This window comes from Bacillus rossius, chromosome 15 (genome assembly GCF_032445375.1).
Source record: "Bacillus rossius redtenbacheri isolate Brsri chromosome 15, Brsri_v3, whole genome shotgun sequence".
Classification (NCBI taxonomy): domain Eukaryota; kingdom Metazoa; phylum Arthropoda; class Insecta; order Phasmatodea; family Bacillidae; genus Bacillus; species Bacillus rossius.
In genome coordinates, this window is record NC_086342.1 from 35,619,812 (window position 1) to 35,637,249 (window position 17,438).

A 17,438-nucleotide genomic window follows, 5' to 3' on the forward strand; every position below is an offset into this window, starting at 1 on the left:
TACACCGAAGTAAAATTAAAAAAAAAGTATGTAAACTTTGTTAAAAATAAAATGGTGGTTTGCTATTTGGTACTCAAAAATAACCAACAAGCCAAACAGTTTTATGAAAACTATAAAATAAAATAATAATGTCTCTCGCCTCCACCCTACCGGCGTGGTTAACGTGGATTTTTTTATCGCAAAGATGGAAATGTGGCGGACGATGCCGTGAGTCGCTGGGGTACTTTTACTTCATTCAATCCATCACTTCTCCATTAGCATCCCATCACATTTCATCGTCTCTAATTACCTCGATGTGATGGGGTGTTAAGCTCATTCAATAAATCACAGTAAAAATGCTGATAGTAATAATAGTTACTCCGGGGACTGGCTTCTGGCTGTGGATTGAGATTTTCATAGTTCCTCCGAGCGCAGAGATTCTCATGAGGTGTCGGTGTCCGCCATCTTTCATTGAAACGACACGGCGGCCATATTGGAAGAACATGTTCTTGACCTTTGACCTTGACCTTTGATCTTCAAAATATGTCAAAAATCGCCAAAAATGACTCAAAATTCCACAAAATTGGCCAAAAATACAAAATTTTCCAGTTTTTTTTTTAAATCTCCAAAATTAGAAAAGTAAAGATTTCCCTATTTAGAGGGAAATTTTCCGATTTTATTCCTCAAAAATGCAAAAATCTGAACTTCGAATAACCTCACAAGACTTTTGACTCAGATAGAACCAAAATTCCCCAAAAAAAAATGGTTGAAATACCGGATAACAAGCTGTCCCTAAGCCTCTGGCAACCATTTTGGATGCCCATGACCTTGAACTAAACCGTAAAATACAAATTCTTTAATTCTTAACCAAAAAAATCCGAAAAAATTATAAAAAATTTAGACTACTTTAAATGTTTAGTTATTTAATCGATTTTGGTCTTTGGTTCGATTACCGGCGAGAGTAAACATGTAATTTATTAGTAACATATTTTTAAAAATTCATAAAAGTTTTTAAAAAATAATACAAATTTCTTACGTCACACACGCCAACTTGAATTATGTTGTAACCGCTGCAATTATCGTTACGACAGCAATCTTGAAAATCAGTAATTTTTATGCTAAAATTTCGGGGAAAAAATTTAAATTAAAAAAAACTAATAATATATAAAAATATATAGGTATTATTTTAAAAAAAAAAACATTGCCCATATCGTTCGGTTGCCATCTTCAATTCTAGAAACGTTTCACTTTTCGCTACGCAGGTCATCTTGGATGTGTATGTCATCGTTTCACGTTAGATTAAGTCTGCCAAATTGTATTCTGGATCGTTGCAATTTTTGTTACGGCAACCATCTTGAAATTCCATAATTTTTATGGTAAGAAATCTGGAAAATTTTTTAAATTTATAAAAATAATAAAAAATTAATAAAAACACTCCGCCATCTTGGATTATGATGTCACTGCCACCATCTTGGAAATCCGAAAATATAAGATTTTATTAAAAAAAATTAAAATTTATAAAATTTTTAATTCGTAAAAATTTTAATAAAATATTATTTTAATAACACACGTCATGAAGTCCTCGGTTCAAACCCAGTGAGTTCATTCGATTAAAAATGGCGACGGTAACCTTCCTATACAGAAGCCACCAGCAGACAGGCCTCCCACCACTAATGACAAGTTACACACACACACAGATATATATATATATATATATATATATATATATATATATATATATATATATAGCCAGCTAGTATGTCTTCATGTCCACTATCTTGTTTTCGTATGCTGGATGTCACCATCTTAGTTTCGTCTGCTAGAGTGCGCTACCGTCAAGTTAATTTTCTTTTTACCTGATAGAGTATAGTAATCATTTATTATTACTGTGTAGCGCCCGCCATCTTAAAATATAGACGCCATCTGGGAAATTCGTAAGTAGCTATATATTCGGGAAAAATTACAGAAATCATCAAAAATAATTATTCATTAATTTACTGATTGAATCATAGGTTTCCTGTTCTTGCTTCGATACTTTATCAAAGCAAATAATGTATACTGTAGGCAAAATATACTGTATATAGGTATATGTTCAGAACCTAAAAGCGACTTAAGTTTCTAATATACCAGCATACACTAAGCGGATATATCCACCATCTTGGAAATTTGAATTTATTGACCTTGAAATTCAGAAAAATGTCCAAAATTCATCAAAAAAATCACTTATTAAAATATTCATTGTCGCGATAAATTTCCGTTCTTGGTTTGATTCTCGAATAGTGATTAAGGTCACTAAAACGTAAAAAAAAAATTTAAATTCTGTTTTCCATTACCTTTCGTGGAGTTTATCATTCACTCTACAAAAAACAACTCTGGACAAGATACCTGCCCGACGAATTAAATATGTTGACGCGCTACCTAAAACGAAAGTCTAATATTTTCCGATGCATGAAATATATTCCAACCAGTTCATGTACAATATACATATAGACCAATTGTCTAAGGACCAATAGATCAGGGCATGAACAATGTCAGATGTATAGGCAGGCATTACCAAACCAAGACAACCTTCGTAGATAGCTAATATAACATATTTCAAGCAGTCAAGAGAACTCTTCGAACTTTCAGACCGAAATGATGTAACGTACGCTGGGCTGCAGGTAAACACTCAAAAAATGAATAAGTGTGAGTCCAGTGTGTACTGTTAGTGTACTGTTAGGCTAGTTTGTAGTACTGTGTGTTCTTTCTTTTGTAGAAAGTGTGTCGTTTCATTATATGTGCGTAGTCAAATCTGTAGTAGCTCTGAATATTTTCTGGTTCAAAATCTTTTGCTCTTGATAAAACATTTACCAGGGATTCTTGGTTCTTTAGTGAGCGTACAACATGTTTCCATGGGTCTACTTGCTTGTAATATATTTAATCGATTATTACATCTGAAAGTTCGAAGAGTTTGTCTTGACATCTGACATTGATCATGCCCTGGTCTCGTGGTCGAAGACACTTGGTCTGTATGTATAGCATTGTACATGAACTGGTTGAAATGCATTTCATGCATTGAAAAATATTAGTCTTAGGGCGTTAGGCAGCGCGTCAATAGATTTAATTCTTCAGACAGGTATCTTGTCCACAGTTTTTTTTTCATAGAGTGAATAATTGATGAAAGGTTATGGGAAACAGAATTTAAAATTTATTTTAAGCTTTAGTTACCTTTATTACTGGCCGAGAATCAAACCAAGAACGTAAATCTATCACGACAATGATTATTTTAGTAAGTGAATTTTTTTTGATGGTTTTTGGAATTTTTTTCCAAATTTCTAGTTCAATAAATACAAATGTCCAAGATGGCGATTATATTAGCTTAATGTATGCTGGCATATTAGTAACTTAAGTCGCTTTTAGGTTCTGTACATGATTAATTAGATGAGTATATTTTGCCTACAGTATATATTTTTGCTTTGATCAAATATCGAAGCAAGAACAGGAAACCGTCGTTTCAATCAGTATATTAATGAATGATTTTTTAGATGATTTCTGGCATTTTTCCCGAATTTATAGCTAATTAATTACGAATTTCCAAGATGGCGTCTAAATTTTAAGATGGCGGGTGCTACACAGTAATAATAAATTTGGGCAGCCGTAATCTAACGTGCAACTATGACATCATACACATCCAAGATGACCTGCGTAACGAAAAGTGCAACCTTTCTAGAATTGAATATGGCGACCGAACGATATGGGCAGTGTTTTTTTAAATAATATATATTTTTAATTTATTTTAATTTAATAATTTTTTTATAAATTTAAAATTTTTTCCCGAAATTCAGCATAAAAATTACTGATTTCCAAGATTGCTGTCGTAACGATAATTGCAGCGGTTACATAACAATTCAAGATTGTGTGTGTGACGTAATAAAAAATTATTATTTTTTAAAATATTTATATGAACTTTTAAAAATATATTATTAATAAATTACATGTTTACTCTCGCCGGAAATCGAACCAAGGACCGAAATCGATTAAGTAACTAAACATTTGAAGTAGGCAAATTTTTTATTATTTTTTCAGAACTGTTTGGTTAAAAATTAAAGAATTTGAATTTTATGGTTAGGTCAAGGTCAAGGTCATTCAAGATGGACGCCAGAGGCTTAAGGGCGGCTTGTCATCCGTATTTTTACCCTTTTTTGGGGAATTTTGGTTCTTCCTATGGCAAAAGTCTTCTGAAGTTTTTTCGCATTTTGAATTTTTGAATTTTTGAGGAATAAAATGGGAAATGTTTTCTCAAACCAGAAATTTTTCCTTCTGAATAGGATTTTTTTGAGATTTTTTTTCCAAAAAACTATAAATTTTGGTGAATTTTGTAATTTTTTAAATAAATAATTTTTAGTCATTTTGGCATATTTTGAAGGTCAAGGTCAAAGTCCAGGCCATCGAATATGGCCGCTGTGTCTTCGAAATCCAAGATGGCTGACACAGACACTTTACGAGAATCTCTGCGCTCGGAGGAACTATGACAATCTCAATCCCCGGAGTAAATATTATACGCTTCTGCTAATAAATTTAATTTTTATTAACTGTTATTTATTGGAATAGAAGCTACATAACTGAATTTGCAGAGAAACCTTATAATTATTTTGTTTCAGACAGCACTTTCCATTCTACAAACCGAATGACGATCGGTGGAAGAACTCGGTTCGCCACAACTTGTCGATAAACCCTTCGTTTCGCAAGGGATGCAAAGCACCCCAAGGAGCAGGTCATCTGTGGACAGTCGCCAAGAAGAACGAAGATTCCTGCAATTCTTTGGTACTGCAAGAACTCTTTATTTGCACCGCTTATTTAAAGTTTATCGAGTCATTTTCATTAGACATAGAGATTGAGTTAGTGGCACATGTAGTCATATGTTTTTACATGTTCGTAAAATTCGTAGAACTTCATCAAGATCTCTAGCGTCCAAATTCCCAAACCCCCACATGGTAGACTCTTTTCTACTCTTCTGCTACTCTTCATCTAGACCATTCTGTGTATCCTATATTCTCCTACAATATTAACTTAGTTTTAATCTAGTTTTTAAGATAGGAAAGTCAGTCATGGCTTTAATTGCTGCCATGGCTGACCAATCCCCGTAAAAAGTACACGATACTCTCTGCATGTCTAATCCCAGCTTGACTAGGCGTATAGGCTTCGGCCTGAGATGACCTAGGTCCCTCCTTAACCCAGACTATTCTACAAAATACACTTAATTTTAATTATGTTAGGAAAAAAATTATGTCTGAATGTAAAAACATACCGGGGTAGGTATGTCGGTCTCCACCATAATGTGTGCAAATGTAATGCCAAGGTTGTTTTTTGGACCTTGGCTGAAAATACACAGTAACTTAAATATTTTTATAACTTTGGTTTTATTAAAAACAAAAATCAGATAGTACCTCTTCTACCATGACTACTTTCCCTTTTTTACTGACAGCGCTGCGGTAACTGCTAGTAGCAAACCATTTGGGAACCCCAACTTAAGTTAAACCACTTATGTTAAGTCGATCAAGGCATTGAAATGCTAATGTGTTGTAATATTGTCACCTGCATAATCGAGTGTGTACTTATACGTTAACCTTAGAACATATATGTGTAACTATCAATAGCGTTTATAGACTCTGTCTTGTATGTAATATTCCCCTGTTTCAATGCATGCATGTTGTGTCAGACTATATGTAGCTGTGGAAAACAGTCAAACTTCAGAGGAAGCTTCTCCCAGAGAAATCAAGGAGCCTAATAAAGGACTGTAGTATGAAGTCGTCATTTATTAAATGCCTCCCTTCGGTAGCAGCCTTCGGGAATCGCTCCGAACCTCACCGATTTCGTTTCCATCGGTAGTGTCCTTCGATACTAGTGGGGGAGTGGCGACAAATTTTTGTATCTATGACAAGCTGTGACCAGCGACACACAAGTCGCAGCGCCTTATAGCGAAATCGTAATCTCGAATCATCACGAACGAAATTTTATGGAAGGACATCAATACAACCTTGTTTGTAATGTATGTGGGTGGGAGAGATTCTCGAAACAAATTATTTAATTAGGTATATCCATGCATGGAACTGGAAAAACTAAAATTATATTAATTTTAAACGAAAAATGTAATTTATTACATTACTTTACCTCGCTACTCAATTATTATTATTATTTACTGTGTGACATTAATCATGAAAATTTAAAAAAAAGAAAACTGGAATATGTAGGCCTATGCTTTGTTACTGTAGCTGTTATTTTATTCAAGTGTGCACCCAGCTTTAATGCTGCTCTAGGAGAGTGCGACATGACATGACCATGATCATACAGATAGGTCTGGCAATTTCTCATCCTTTGCCTTGGCGTGTCTTGTCAGCTCAGTGAAGCTTGCGGCGGCCTGCGAACAACGGCGCTTTTAGTAGTTAAGCCCATAATTAACATTATGTGAATGGATATGTCTTATATTATATAATCTTATTCCTAATTCCATCTCAATTTTTGAAATTATTTTCCAGGTTAGTATTTTTTTCATTTGCATGTGTTACACATAGTTAATAACATAGTAAACCCAAGCTCTGTTACCATTTTGTCACACTTCACTCTCTCTTGATGACTTTGGTAACTGGTATAGCTTTTAGTTTCAAAAGGCTCAATAATAACACATGATTTAGTCTGGATATAAGTACCTCTATGTTTATTTAACTTTTAATTACGTGCACATTAAAATAATATTTGATAAATTGATTGACAAATATATTAAAATTATTGAATTATATTAACATGGATTAAAATTAAAATTATTTTAAGAATGGGCCGGCCCTAATTAGAAAATTGCCATTAATCATTAGACATAATTAAAATAGAATCAAAAACAATAAACAGGTTAATTATTTACAATCCCAGTACATTAGAGCAATTAAAGTCCCGAAAGAAAAATTTCTAGTATTCTGATCTTTTCAACATCGTGATTTAATATTATTCTGAAGATATAAAAAAACGGAAGGACTGGAGGTTTGACGTTCGCTGGCCGAAGTTGAGCTGCTAACGAGGCATCAGGGCGCCTTAGTCGTCCTGATTGCTGGAGGAAGGACTCGAGGGTGGTGTTCTTAGGTCTGCATCCGGCCCTTGGACCCTGTCTGTGATCAGGTCCGAATCAAACATCAGAACGTGATCACAGACAGTGAGCAAAATAGGTAGAAAATGCCTACTACCAAAGATGATTGTGGTCGGGGAATAAGGTTTGTCAAAAACTCACCATACAAGGAGATGGCTTCTAGCATCAGCCATGGTGCGGAGCTCGCGAACACGCGGTGGTCGCGGACATTTCCATGATTCAAAAAGATATAAAATATAATGAAGTATTATTAACGAAGCATGACTACTTCTACGAGGTACGCAGACTGACTATTTACTAATTACTAAACTTGTAGGGATCACATCCCTTGCCTAGCTGATTACATCTTTAAACAACGACCGGAGTGAAGTCTTGATGTGCGGCTCGCCGACGATGTGGTGTGGTCAGTCTGCTGTCGCGGCGCGAAATAAGTTTGGGGCGGCAGCGAATCGTACTTAAAAGACGACATCCATCAAAAGAAAGTTGGGGAGGCTTCGGGTTCTGGACCGAAAGTTTCCGAAGATTTCCGAGGGAGAGGTCGAGAAATACTAACTTCGATATCTCGAAGTTGGTGGTACTCAAGGTTTGTAGAGAGAGGTTGCCTCGATCGCTTGCGCATCGTTCTGCGCATCGCGTCGCTTGCAGCCCCGGCTCGGCTTGCCGGCCCGTCCGCTCCTATCAGTTACTTAGTTTACAAGCACATCTGCTCGTAATAACGTGTCAAACTACAGCGTAATGCGGGGAGAGTTATTGTTGTGAGGAGTTTAATTGAGAGTGCGTGTGTTATAAAATGTTAGTGTTGCTTATATCATAAGTGCACAGGTGCTTCGTTAATTATAACTAGCAGGCAAAATGTTAAGAACACGAATTTAAAGTGAATTTGTTTTGTTAGGCTAAACGCTGTTAAAAAGTTGTATTTAAACATTACAATGCCAGATACGCGGTGTACAGTGGCTGTGTGTACACATAGTTTGGTAAAAACAAAATCTTTACCTGAATCAAATAATATAAAATATCATCGATTCCCACGTGATGATCATCTGTTGAAAGTGTCGGTTCAGAAATGCCGACGTGGTGAGTGGAATCCAAAAACAACTTACATATGTTCAGAAATGCCGACGTGGTGAGTGGAATCCAAAAACAACTGACATATGTTCAGAGCACTTTACAGATGATGATTACGAGCGCGACTTGAAAGCTGAGTTGTTAAATACATGCGCTAAAAGACGTCGTAAACCAAACGCTGTACCTTCATTAAAACTTGGAATTACAACACCTGTAGAAACATTAAAAAGTCGTGTGTGCCGAGAAGACCGAGTTAAATGCAGGGAAAAGAAAAAAAAATGTTATGTAAATTAATTGTAGATTCAAATGAAAATGTAAGTGAGGAAGAAACATGTTCTTGTAGTCAGTTAAAGCATTCAAAGTCTTGTTTTAACAATGACTCGGTTGAAATGCTTAGGAAGGAAATCCAAATTCTTAAAGAAATGTGTTTCTTGCCGAAAGAAAGTCAGTTTTAAATTTGGAAGTCATGAAAAAACTCAAAAAAAAAGAAAACGTACGTAAATCTTACAAACAAACAAAAAAAAAACGTTCTTCGTTAGAGTTCCGCATGCGGAATTTTCTTTCAAGTGTTTTTCAAAAAATCAAATTAACTTATTACTTTCGTTGAAAAAAAGAGTAAACTGAACCAATGAGGAAATAGCTCTCGCTTTCACTTTGCGTTATTTCAGTAAGCTATGTTATTTATTTTTAAAACAGAAACTTAACTTTCCATTGCCTGGACTTTCAACTCTTCAACGATGGGCATCTTCATTTGACATGAGAAAAGGTATCTTAGTAAACATGTTTGAATTTTTTAATGTAGCACGTTCTTCGTTGCTAGACTTCGAACGCATTGATGTTCTTTCATTTGACGAAGTAAAAGTGAAGAAATTGCTCGAGTATGATGCAAAAGAGGATGAAATTGTTGGCCCTTATTCATATATGCAAGTAGTCATGGATCGAGGGCTGTTTTCAAACTGGAAACAACCTATTTATGTAAATTTTGACCAGCAAATTACAAAACAGATATTAGACACTTAAATAACTAAACTGCATCATGTAGGTTACACAGTAAAGGCATGCGTTTCGGATTTGGGAGGAGGAAATTTAGGACTATGGAGAGAGCTAGGTGTTTCCACGATGAAGACTTTCTTCGAGCATCCATCAAATGACAATATAAATATTTATGTTTTTGCAGATGCTCCTCATGTTCTTAAATTAATACGAAACTGGCTTCTTGATACAGGGTTTATCTTGTATTGTGGCAGTGTGTGTACCAAAGAGCCACTTGTAGATCTTATTCGTCAAGAGTGTTCAAATGACTTGAAAGTGTTGCATAAACTTAATTTAAACCATATATATTGAGAAAACAAAGCGGCAAAACGTGAGAAAAGCTGCGCAGCTTCTTTCTCATACAACGGCAATGGCACTAAGGTTTTTTAATCACAGTGATCGAGAAGCTGCTATAATACTATCCAACACTATCGACATGATACACCGCTGGTGGCATTTAATGAATTCATATGTAGTGAAAAACATTGGTGACCCATCTAGGAAGCCGTACGGTAAAGATCTGGCAGCTCAAGATGAAATTTTGGACATTTTGCTAAATTTCATGGAAACAATGAGATGTTGCAACAAGAAAAATGTTTAAAAATTTTTCAGAAGCGTTGCATAATGTCAATGAAGTCCCTAAAATTACTTTTCAAAGACCATAAATGTAAACATTCAAAGTTACATTACCTCCTAACGCACCGACTAAACCAGGACTCCCTTGAAAATGTTTTCTCTCCCAAATTCGTACTCGTGGAGGCCTCAATGACCATCCTACCCCTCTGAATGCAATCAATCGCATGAAGATGATAATACTAGGAAAAAATCAAGGGATAGTTCAGAAAAATCTTAACAGAAAATTAAAATTTTGACGAATTTCTTGTGAGCAAAACAGTGAAGGATGGCCAAATATCGACATAGTCCGCAGTAACTGTCAAAGATCAACATGTAGGTTGTAGAGAAACAGATGAACGCGAAAATGGAATCCGCAAGTGAACTCGAAACTTCAGCCCTTGAGTATTTGGCAGGTTGGGTTGCCAAAAAACTGCAGAAAAGGTTTTCTTATCTTAGTGATGGAAGGACTGCTAGTAACAGTTGTTAATCTCCGTGGATAAAAAACTTTTCATTTGGTGGGCTAGAAAGCCCATCAGTACAGTGGCTAAGTCAAGCAAAGGAATTGGATAAAGAGTTTCAAACATACCATGGCTCAAAACTCAAGAAAGGAAAAGGTGTAATTGAAAAACTTGTTAAAATTTCTTCCGAGAAATTTCCATGTATTCCTGAAGATGTCATTAAAGTATTTGTACGACAAAGAACTTTCATACGAATGAACGTTTTAAATGATATTTCAAGTGGTTCAAGAAAAATTTGTAAAAGTGATGTTGCCTGCATCAGTTCAAAAAGGACTTGCGAAGGTTACGAATCAGATGAAAAGAGGAAACTAACCAAGAAATACAGAAAAATTATGACGTAGACAGAGTAAGTATGCTTTCTTTATTAACTTTTTTATTAAATTGTTATGCAAATAATAAAATTTATTGTGTGAAGAAAGTGTAGGGGAGGTAGGGGGAATGGCGCCACCTTAAGGCATTTTCTAATTTTTTAACATTGTAAATACTTGTAATCAACATTTAATTATTTCGTTAAACATCAGCTTCATTTGCCCATCCATTTCCAGTTCAATTATCAGTTTTATTGGTAAAACATCCCATGTGTTAGCATATTTGTTTAAGACTGCATTTGACGGCATTACCCCCACATACGGGGTAATGCCGTCATTGTTGTGGGGTAATTCCGTCCTATACAAAATAATAGGTGTATCATCTCTATAAACACTTTCAGACTTTGCAAAATTTTCACTCCTGCAAATAATGTAATGTTATTGTTTCTTAACTCAAAAAACTGTTCTTAATTAAAAACACTTTACAGCATTTTTAATAACCTGTTCCTATTAAATTATTCTGTGTTTTATTTATATATAGATAAGCAAAAGAAAAGGCTTTCAAATAACATTTGACAATAACACATTCGTGGATTTCTTTTAAAGTCACATAATATTAGACTAATTTTATATCAAAGAAAATGTTTTTTAAGCACACAATATTAAAAATATGTTTTCTTCATATAATTTAGGTAGGTAAATGAAAATTTTAACAGAACACGTAACTCTGTTGCAGTTTTTTTTTTTAAGTTATTCAATTTTAAGCTAAAGTTGCATATACAATAATGTATTCTACTCAAAATACTTGACATTAGGCTACACATAGCTTCTCAATAATAATAATAAAATCCCAGTATTTAAAAGCATAATTACACTCTTTTCTTTATAAAAACAAATACAAAATTTTAGTTTTTGGTCTAAGTGTTAAAAGGAACTGAGTTAGGTTGTCAAAAATCTGATTACATTCATCATATTTGCCCTTTAAACATTTCATGCCTAGTTTCATCGTAACAAAGAGTAGTTAGGCCTACCTGACATCACTTTGACATAGCAAAAATGTTTGTTTCAAATAATTAACTTATGATTTCATACAAAGATCACATTTGTAACCATCTGGGGAGTCCCAACCGCTGCATTCAGAATGCGACCAACCAGAACACTTGACACATCTATACCAGAGTTCGTTGTTCATACCAAACTCCCCGCACACAAGACAGTTGTTATCAAATGGGTCAATATCATCTAGAGAATTGTCATCACACAATTCATCTTCATTTAGTCTTTCACTTTCACTTTCAGAAGATTCGAAGGAAATGTTTCTTCTACGTCTAGGCCTACACATCTTCTTTGTAGTCGCAGACATGCCCTGCTGAAATTTCCTTTTTCTTTCTTTTTTACTTTCCTTTCCTGAAAGCCTGCATTTTTTCTCATTGTTTCGCAATTTTTTATCTCTTGCTTCTGCTAAGATGGATTTCATTGGAGAAGACGTTAGAATTATGGAGTGCTGTTTATTTTTTTGTGATTGAATCGAACTACGCGACTTGGCAAATTGGCGAGTAGAAAGGGGAGAAATGTCTGCAATATGGACCACTGAACTGGAGGTTCCTGCAACTTGAATTTCACAGTTTGAGTCTGTGGCAGAAGTTAGAGGAACATCATTTTGATATTCTTGTAGGTGTTTTGACTGTTCCTCTGGTGCTTCGCCAACATTGACATCTTCATTGTGAATGATACAGGTTGGTTGTTGGGACAAAATGGCTGCAGGTGTGAAGTCTTCCTCGCTAAATTTATTGAGTCAATTGGATATATTCCAGTGCTAGAGAATCCAGAGACTGCCTTTTCAATTGTGGCGACTCTCATGTATGCTTTGTTGAAGATACTTGCTAGTTCATTATGGTGTTATTCTTTCGTATGGGTGGTTTTTCATATATATATCACATTCCCTATTGAAGGCACTTTTCAATGGGCCATAGAAGGTAGCGTCCAGTGGCTGCAAGCGGTGTGATGAATGTGGGGGTATCGAAACAATGACTATACCGTTCAATTTGCAAAATTCAAATACTTGAAGGGTTTTGTGGCTGCTGTGGTTGTCTAGTATTAATAAAACTGGATCCTCTTTCATTGGCTTAACGTTCTTTGCAAAATGTTGGAGCCAAATTAAAAATAATTCCTCGTTTATCCAACCGTTCTTGGAACAATGGTATATTGCTCCTTCGGGGCCACCTTTCTCAAGCAAGCAACTCATCCTTTTCCTGGGATAGATGAACATGGGCGGAACATAGTTTCCTGATGCACTCATTGCACAACAAACTGTTACTGTTTTACCCCTTTCCCAGCTTGTTACAGCTCCTACCTGTTTTTGTCCTTTTGGGCCAAGAATCTTAACTGGCTTTTGGACAGTCGAAATTCCAGTTTCATCCATATTATAAATATGAGTGGAACTAAATTTGTGCTTGTCCATAACATTCTCTACATTTGAATAAAACAGTTCGACTTCTTCTCGATTAAATGCAGTAACCCTGTTTAAACTGGTTGCCTCGGGCTTCCGCAAGCTAATTCCATGATTTCTTTTCAGAAACCCCTTTAACCAATCTACACCAGCAAGTCTTTCTGTTTTGTTGAAGTTGTTGGGAATATTCCTTTCTTTCAGCAATTTCGAAAGCTAATCGCCGTAGTTCTATCGGTGTAAGGCCAAAGAACATTTTGGCAAGAAGTAAAACATGCTCAGCGATTTCCTTCTCTTGGGCTTCTGTAAAAAGTGGTTTTCTACCCAGACGAGCTTCATTCAGATTGCTTGATGACAGTCGATCTCTCAGAGTTGTTCTCGGGATACTGAATTCTCTCGATACACTTTTAACACTGTGGCCATCCCTGAAAGCACTTACTGCTGCCTCTAATTGTTGCTTGGTCCACTTTGCTTTATCACTTGTTCGTTTGCGAGACCGTGCCATCTAAAAAAAAAAAAAAAAAAAAAAAAAGAGGACTGATCGCACTATTAGGAAGCATTTTTTGGTCAAGAAATTTTTCTACCTAATTAGGTCTAGGCCCACCTAGAAGCACAAAATAAAAATATAGCTTATTCAAAATTATTAATAATATTAGGGTTTCGAAAGCCTACTGTGGATAAATATTACCGAAAAACAAGGGGATAAAGGATAGGACGGGATGCTGAATGCCAACCAGAAACAATATACCCAAGTCTCGTATGTTGTTCCAACAATAGCATAGGTAAATACTTCGGCCCAATGTCAAAATTCGTCTTGGCCATCATTGACTATATTATTTTGTTTCGATTACAGTTTATTTCCTACAAAATGCTAAGAAACTTTATGTTGTCAATTAAACATCGGCTAACTGTTGGCACTATGACAGTTTTACGTACATTTGACCATTAATCAGTATTTCGAAATAGGATCCACATAAAACGTACAACATTCACTGTATTATAGTATATTGCACTTTTATAATCGATTTTATTAATGAAAAGTGCACACCTACATGCATACAAAATCTTACGTTTATATATTTGAACAAAAATGCCGTAAGGACATTTTATTTAACAAATATCAATCATTTAATCATTTAAAAAATAAGTCCGCTTTTATCAAACTAAAAATATTTATGACTCGTTCTTATATTCAATAATTACAATATCCATTAAAATTTGTGTAATCTTGTTGATATTATAAATAACTTTTTTAATGAAAAAATAAAATATATTTGCAAATAACATTTGTTGGGGTAATACCGCCATTATTGAGGCAATACCGCCACCCTGCTGTGACGGCATTGCCCCTTGAACGGTTAGCACGCAGTTTTCCTCCTACTCACTAAACAAAACGTTTAACATGGCAAACAGTAAATTCAAAAATTGGCTAAAGAAATTGACTTTTTAAATATGTATAGGATGTAAAGATTAAACAACACTGAATAACACTTACCGCGTAATTATATAGTGTCGAATATTATATGAATTATGCGCTATAATACATTTGTCGCCCTCACAAACGAAGCGTTAGGCTGGGTTCACAATTGAAAAAATAACAGTAAGGCTGGGTTCACAATTGAAAAAATAACAGTAACAGTAACAGTAGGTCGTGTGCATAGGATATGAACGCCATGTTTCCTAACCTAACGATTCACAATAGCAGAAAGTTGGTCGTGTGCATGGGAGCGAGGTCGTGCGCATAGGAGTGAAATGAATATATTTTATTTCGGTCGCGCACGCATGGCACAACAGCCAATGAGAGAAGAGCAGGGTGTTTTTTTGGTGGGACTATAAATATGTTTATATTTATTAACCATATTGTGGTAAGAAAATGTCGAGATAATAAAAGTATTATCGTTATTTTGAAAGTTATTGTTTATTTACTAACACTGCAAACAGATGTCGCATCGTTCGCGAAATTTCATTGGCTGAAATTAACAGTAAGAATTCAATTGTGAAACGATTTCGCAGTTCGCACAAGTCGTGTGCACAGGTCGTGTGCATGGCTTGCTATGCACTCGCTTAATTTTTTTAATTGTGAACCCAGCCTTACGCGCAGATCCACCATGACAGTTCTCAAGTGTTTCACTTGGGTGTCCAGAGATGGCACTGCAGAGGGGGAGCGGCCAACGCGTACAATACGGAATTTCAATGGGGTGGCGGTATTACCTCCTGTGGCGCCATTGCCCTTACTTCCCCTATGTCTAGCCTGTATTTAAACGATTACACGAAAAACTGCTCTATTCATGTTAGAAATGTATTTTTAAATCTAACTTCAGTTTATTTATATTGCAAACATTCCTAAAATGTTTTAATGAGCTATGGCGACTTTTATTAAACACTAAGAAATTGATATGCCATCATTTTAAATATTATAATCTTGCTGAGAAATAAATACAACTAAACCATTTTGTTTACTAGTTACATGTTAATTATATAAATTTTTAAAAATTCATGGATTCATCATTTATATTTTGAAAAGTTTTACTGTCACTGAAAAAATATGTTGAAATAATAATTCATCCTTGTTTTCAATCACAGCATGTTGTCATTTGAAAAGCATATCAAAGCGATTATAATTAACAGTAATCTACAAAGCAAAATTAAATACTATAAGTATTGCGTATCAGACATGTGAAACGAGCCGAGCTGATAAAGAGAAAGCCGTCAGTCAGCAGGTGTAGTATTACGGCTGGGAACGGCGGGGCTGCAGATGACGTCACAGTGGAGTGTCAGGCTGTCTACACTGTTCTTATGGGATCGAGACAACCTCTCTCTACTAACCTTGGGTGGTACTGGCCGATTTCAGCGCGACCTACTGAGGAATGTCCGAAACAAGGAGAGATCGACTCACACGAGGTGACTGCTAAAGCATTGGGCTTATGGAGGGGACTAGATGCGCTCTGGTGGCTTGGAAATGAACTACGGGGCACTGTTTGTTGTGTGAGGTGCCAAGGGGCAGGCATTTAGCGGGCATTCAAACACCCAGGGGAAATAACTCGCAACTCTGCCACTAGAGGTCAGAGGTGATACATTCTGAGACTGGAGCCGTGGCCTCGGGACAGGTTGGGGTTGTCGACCGGCCAGTTCACTGGCCCTGGTTCCCAGGAAAGGCTGTAGGGAAGTGGTGGGGTGGAACTGCGCTGCTGTGGATAATTTAGCCAGCGACGTGCGAAACATAAGTTAAGATGAGCTGCGGGTGTGCCTGAAATCGCTCGCGTAAGGCTGGCTCTCAGAACCTAGCTGCTCTAATAGCTTGCAGGACATAGCACTTCTTGTCACGGCTCGGAGGAGAATTCCAGGCGACGGACGTGTGCCAAAGGCGGGGATAAGACGATAGCACTTGCTGGGTCATTGAATGGTAGGCAAAATTATATTTATGCTGGAAACGATTGGGGAGACAGGTCTGACAAAGATTAAACGGGAGTGTACAGGAGGCGGGAAAAGTTTAAGTCCTTGCAGCAAAAGAATGACTGGCGACAGAATTTTTCAAAAATTTCAATTTTAGAATTGTGCCAAAAATACTAATTGGCAGCACACATGGGTGCTTAGTAAATGCCTTATCCCTGACGATGCCTTAAAATTGTCTGATTTTTCAGTTAAGTTGAAGTGTTGAGAAAGTACTCGCTCTTGTATTACACCTGGTCGCAATGAAGGTTGCAGCTCAAAACCGTCATGTTTCTGCTAAACCTTAAATTTTACATCTCAGACAGTAAAAAATTGAAAATTTTTGGGTTTATGTATTGTTATTAATAAATCTATGTTACGACTCTTATATAACTCAATCTGTAAAGTTACCCACTACATGTGTTAATTTTCGTTAAAAGCAGTACATGGGTGTAAAATTTGCAGTTACCATATGTGAACATAAAAAATATTTAGAGTTCTTAATAAAAAAATATTTAAATCCTCAAAATAAATTTAAATTCGAAAATCACATTCTGGGCACAGGTTACAACTTGAAAATGATATAATATAAAAATATTAGCTTATTCATTCAAAGAAGGATGATAATACATTCTATTAATTATAATCCTTAATAATTTAATTAGATGTAAACGAATCTCTTGAATATAAATTATAAAATTTAGAGGATCATCCATTTGCCTTTAGGTTATGATTGAACAAAACGAACTTCTGATAATTTACATTTAAAAGAAAAAAATACTGGATCTCAAAAATTACATTTGAAAGAATTGCACTTGCTTGAAGATTTAAATATATAACAAACAAATAGTCTTGACTTAAATACGTGCTTGACATTTAAAACATGTTTCTTATGGGAGATCCCAGTCTTTTTGGGATCTACATTCTCAGCA

At 35.6% G+C, this 17,438-nt stretch overlaps 1 protein-coding gene across 1 annotated transcript in view; it reads left to right on the forward strand.

Moving 5' to 3' along the window:
• Positions 1 to 17,438, forward strand: part of LOC134539219 (uncharacterized) — a 134,434-nt gene that overhangs the window by 33,900 nt on the left and 83,096 nt on the right. The window contains exon 3 of the mRNA XM_063381006.1: positions 4,620 to 4,782. Coding sequence (XP_063237076.1) covers positions 4,620 to 4,782 — 163 coding nt within the window. The remainder of the gene's footprint in view (positions 1 to 4,619; positions 4,783 to 17,438) is intronic.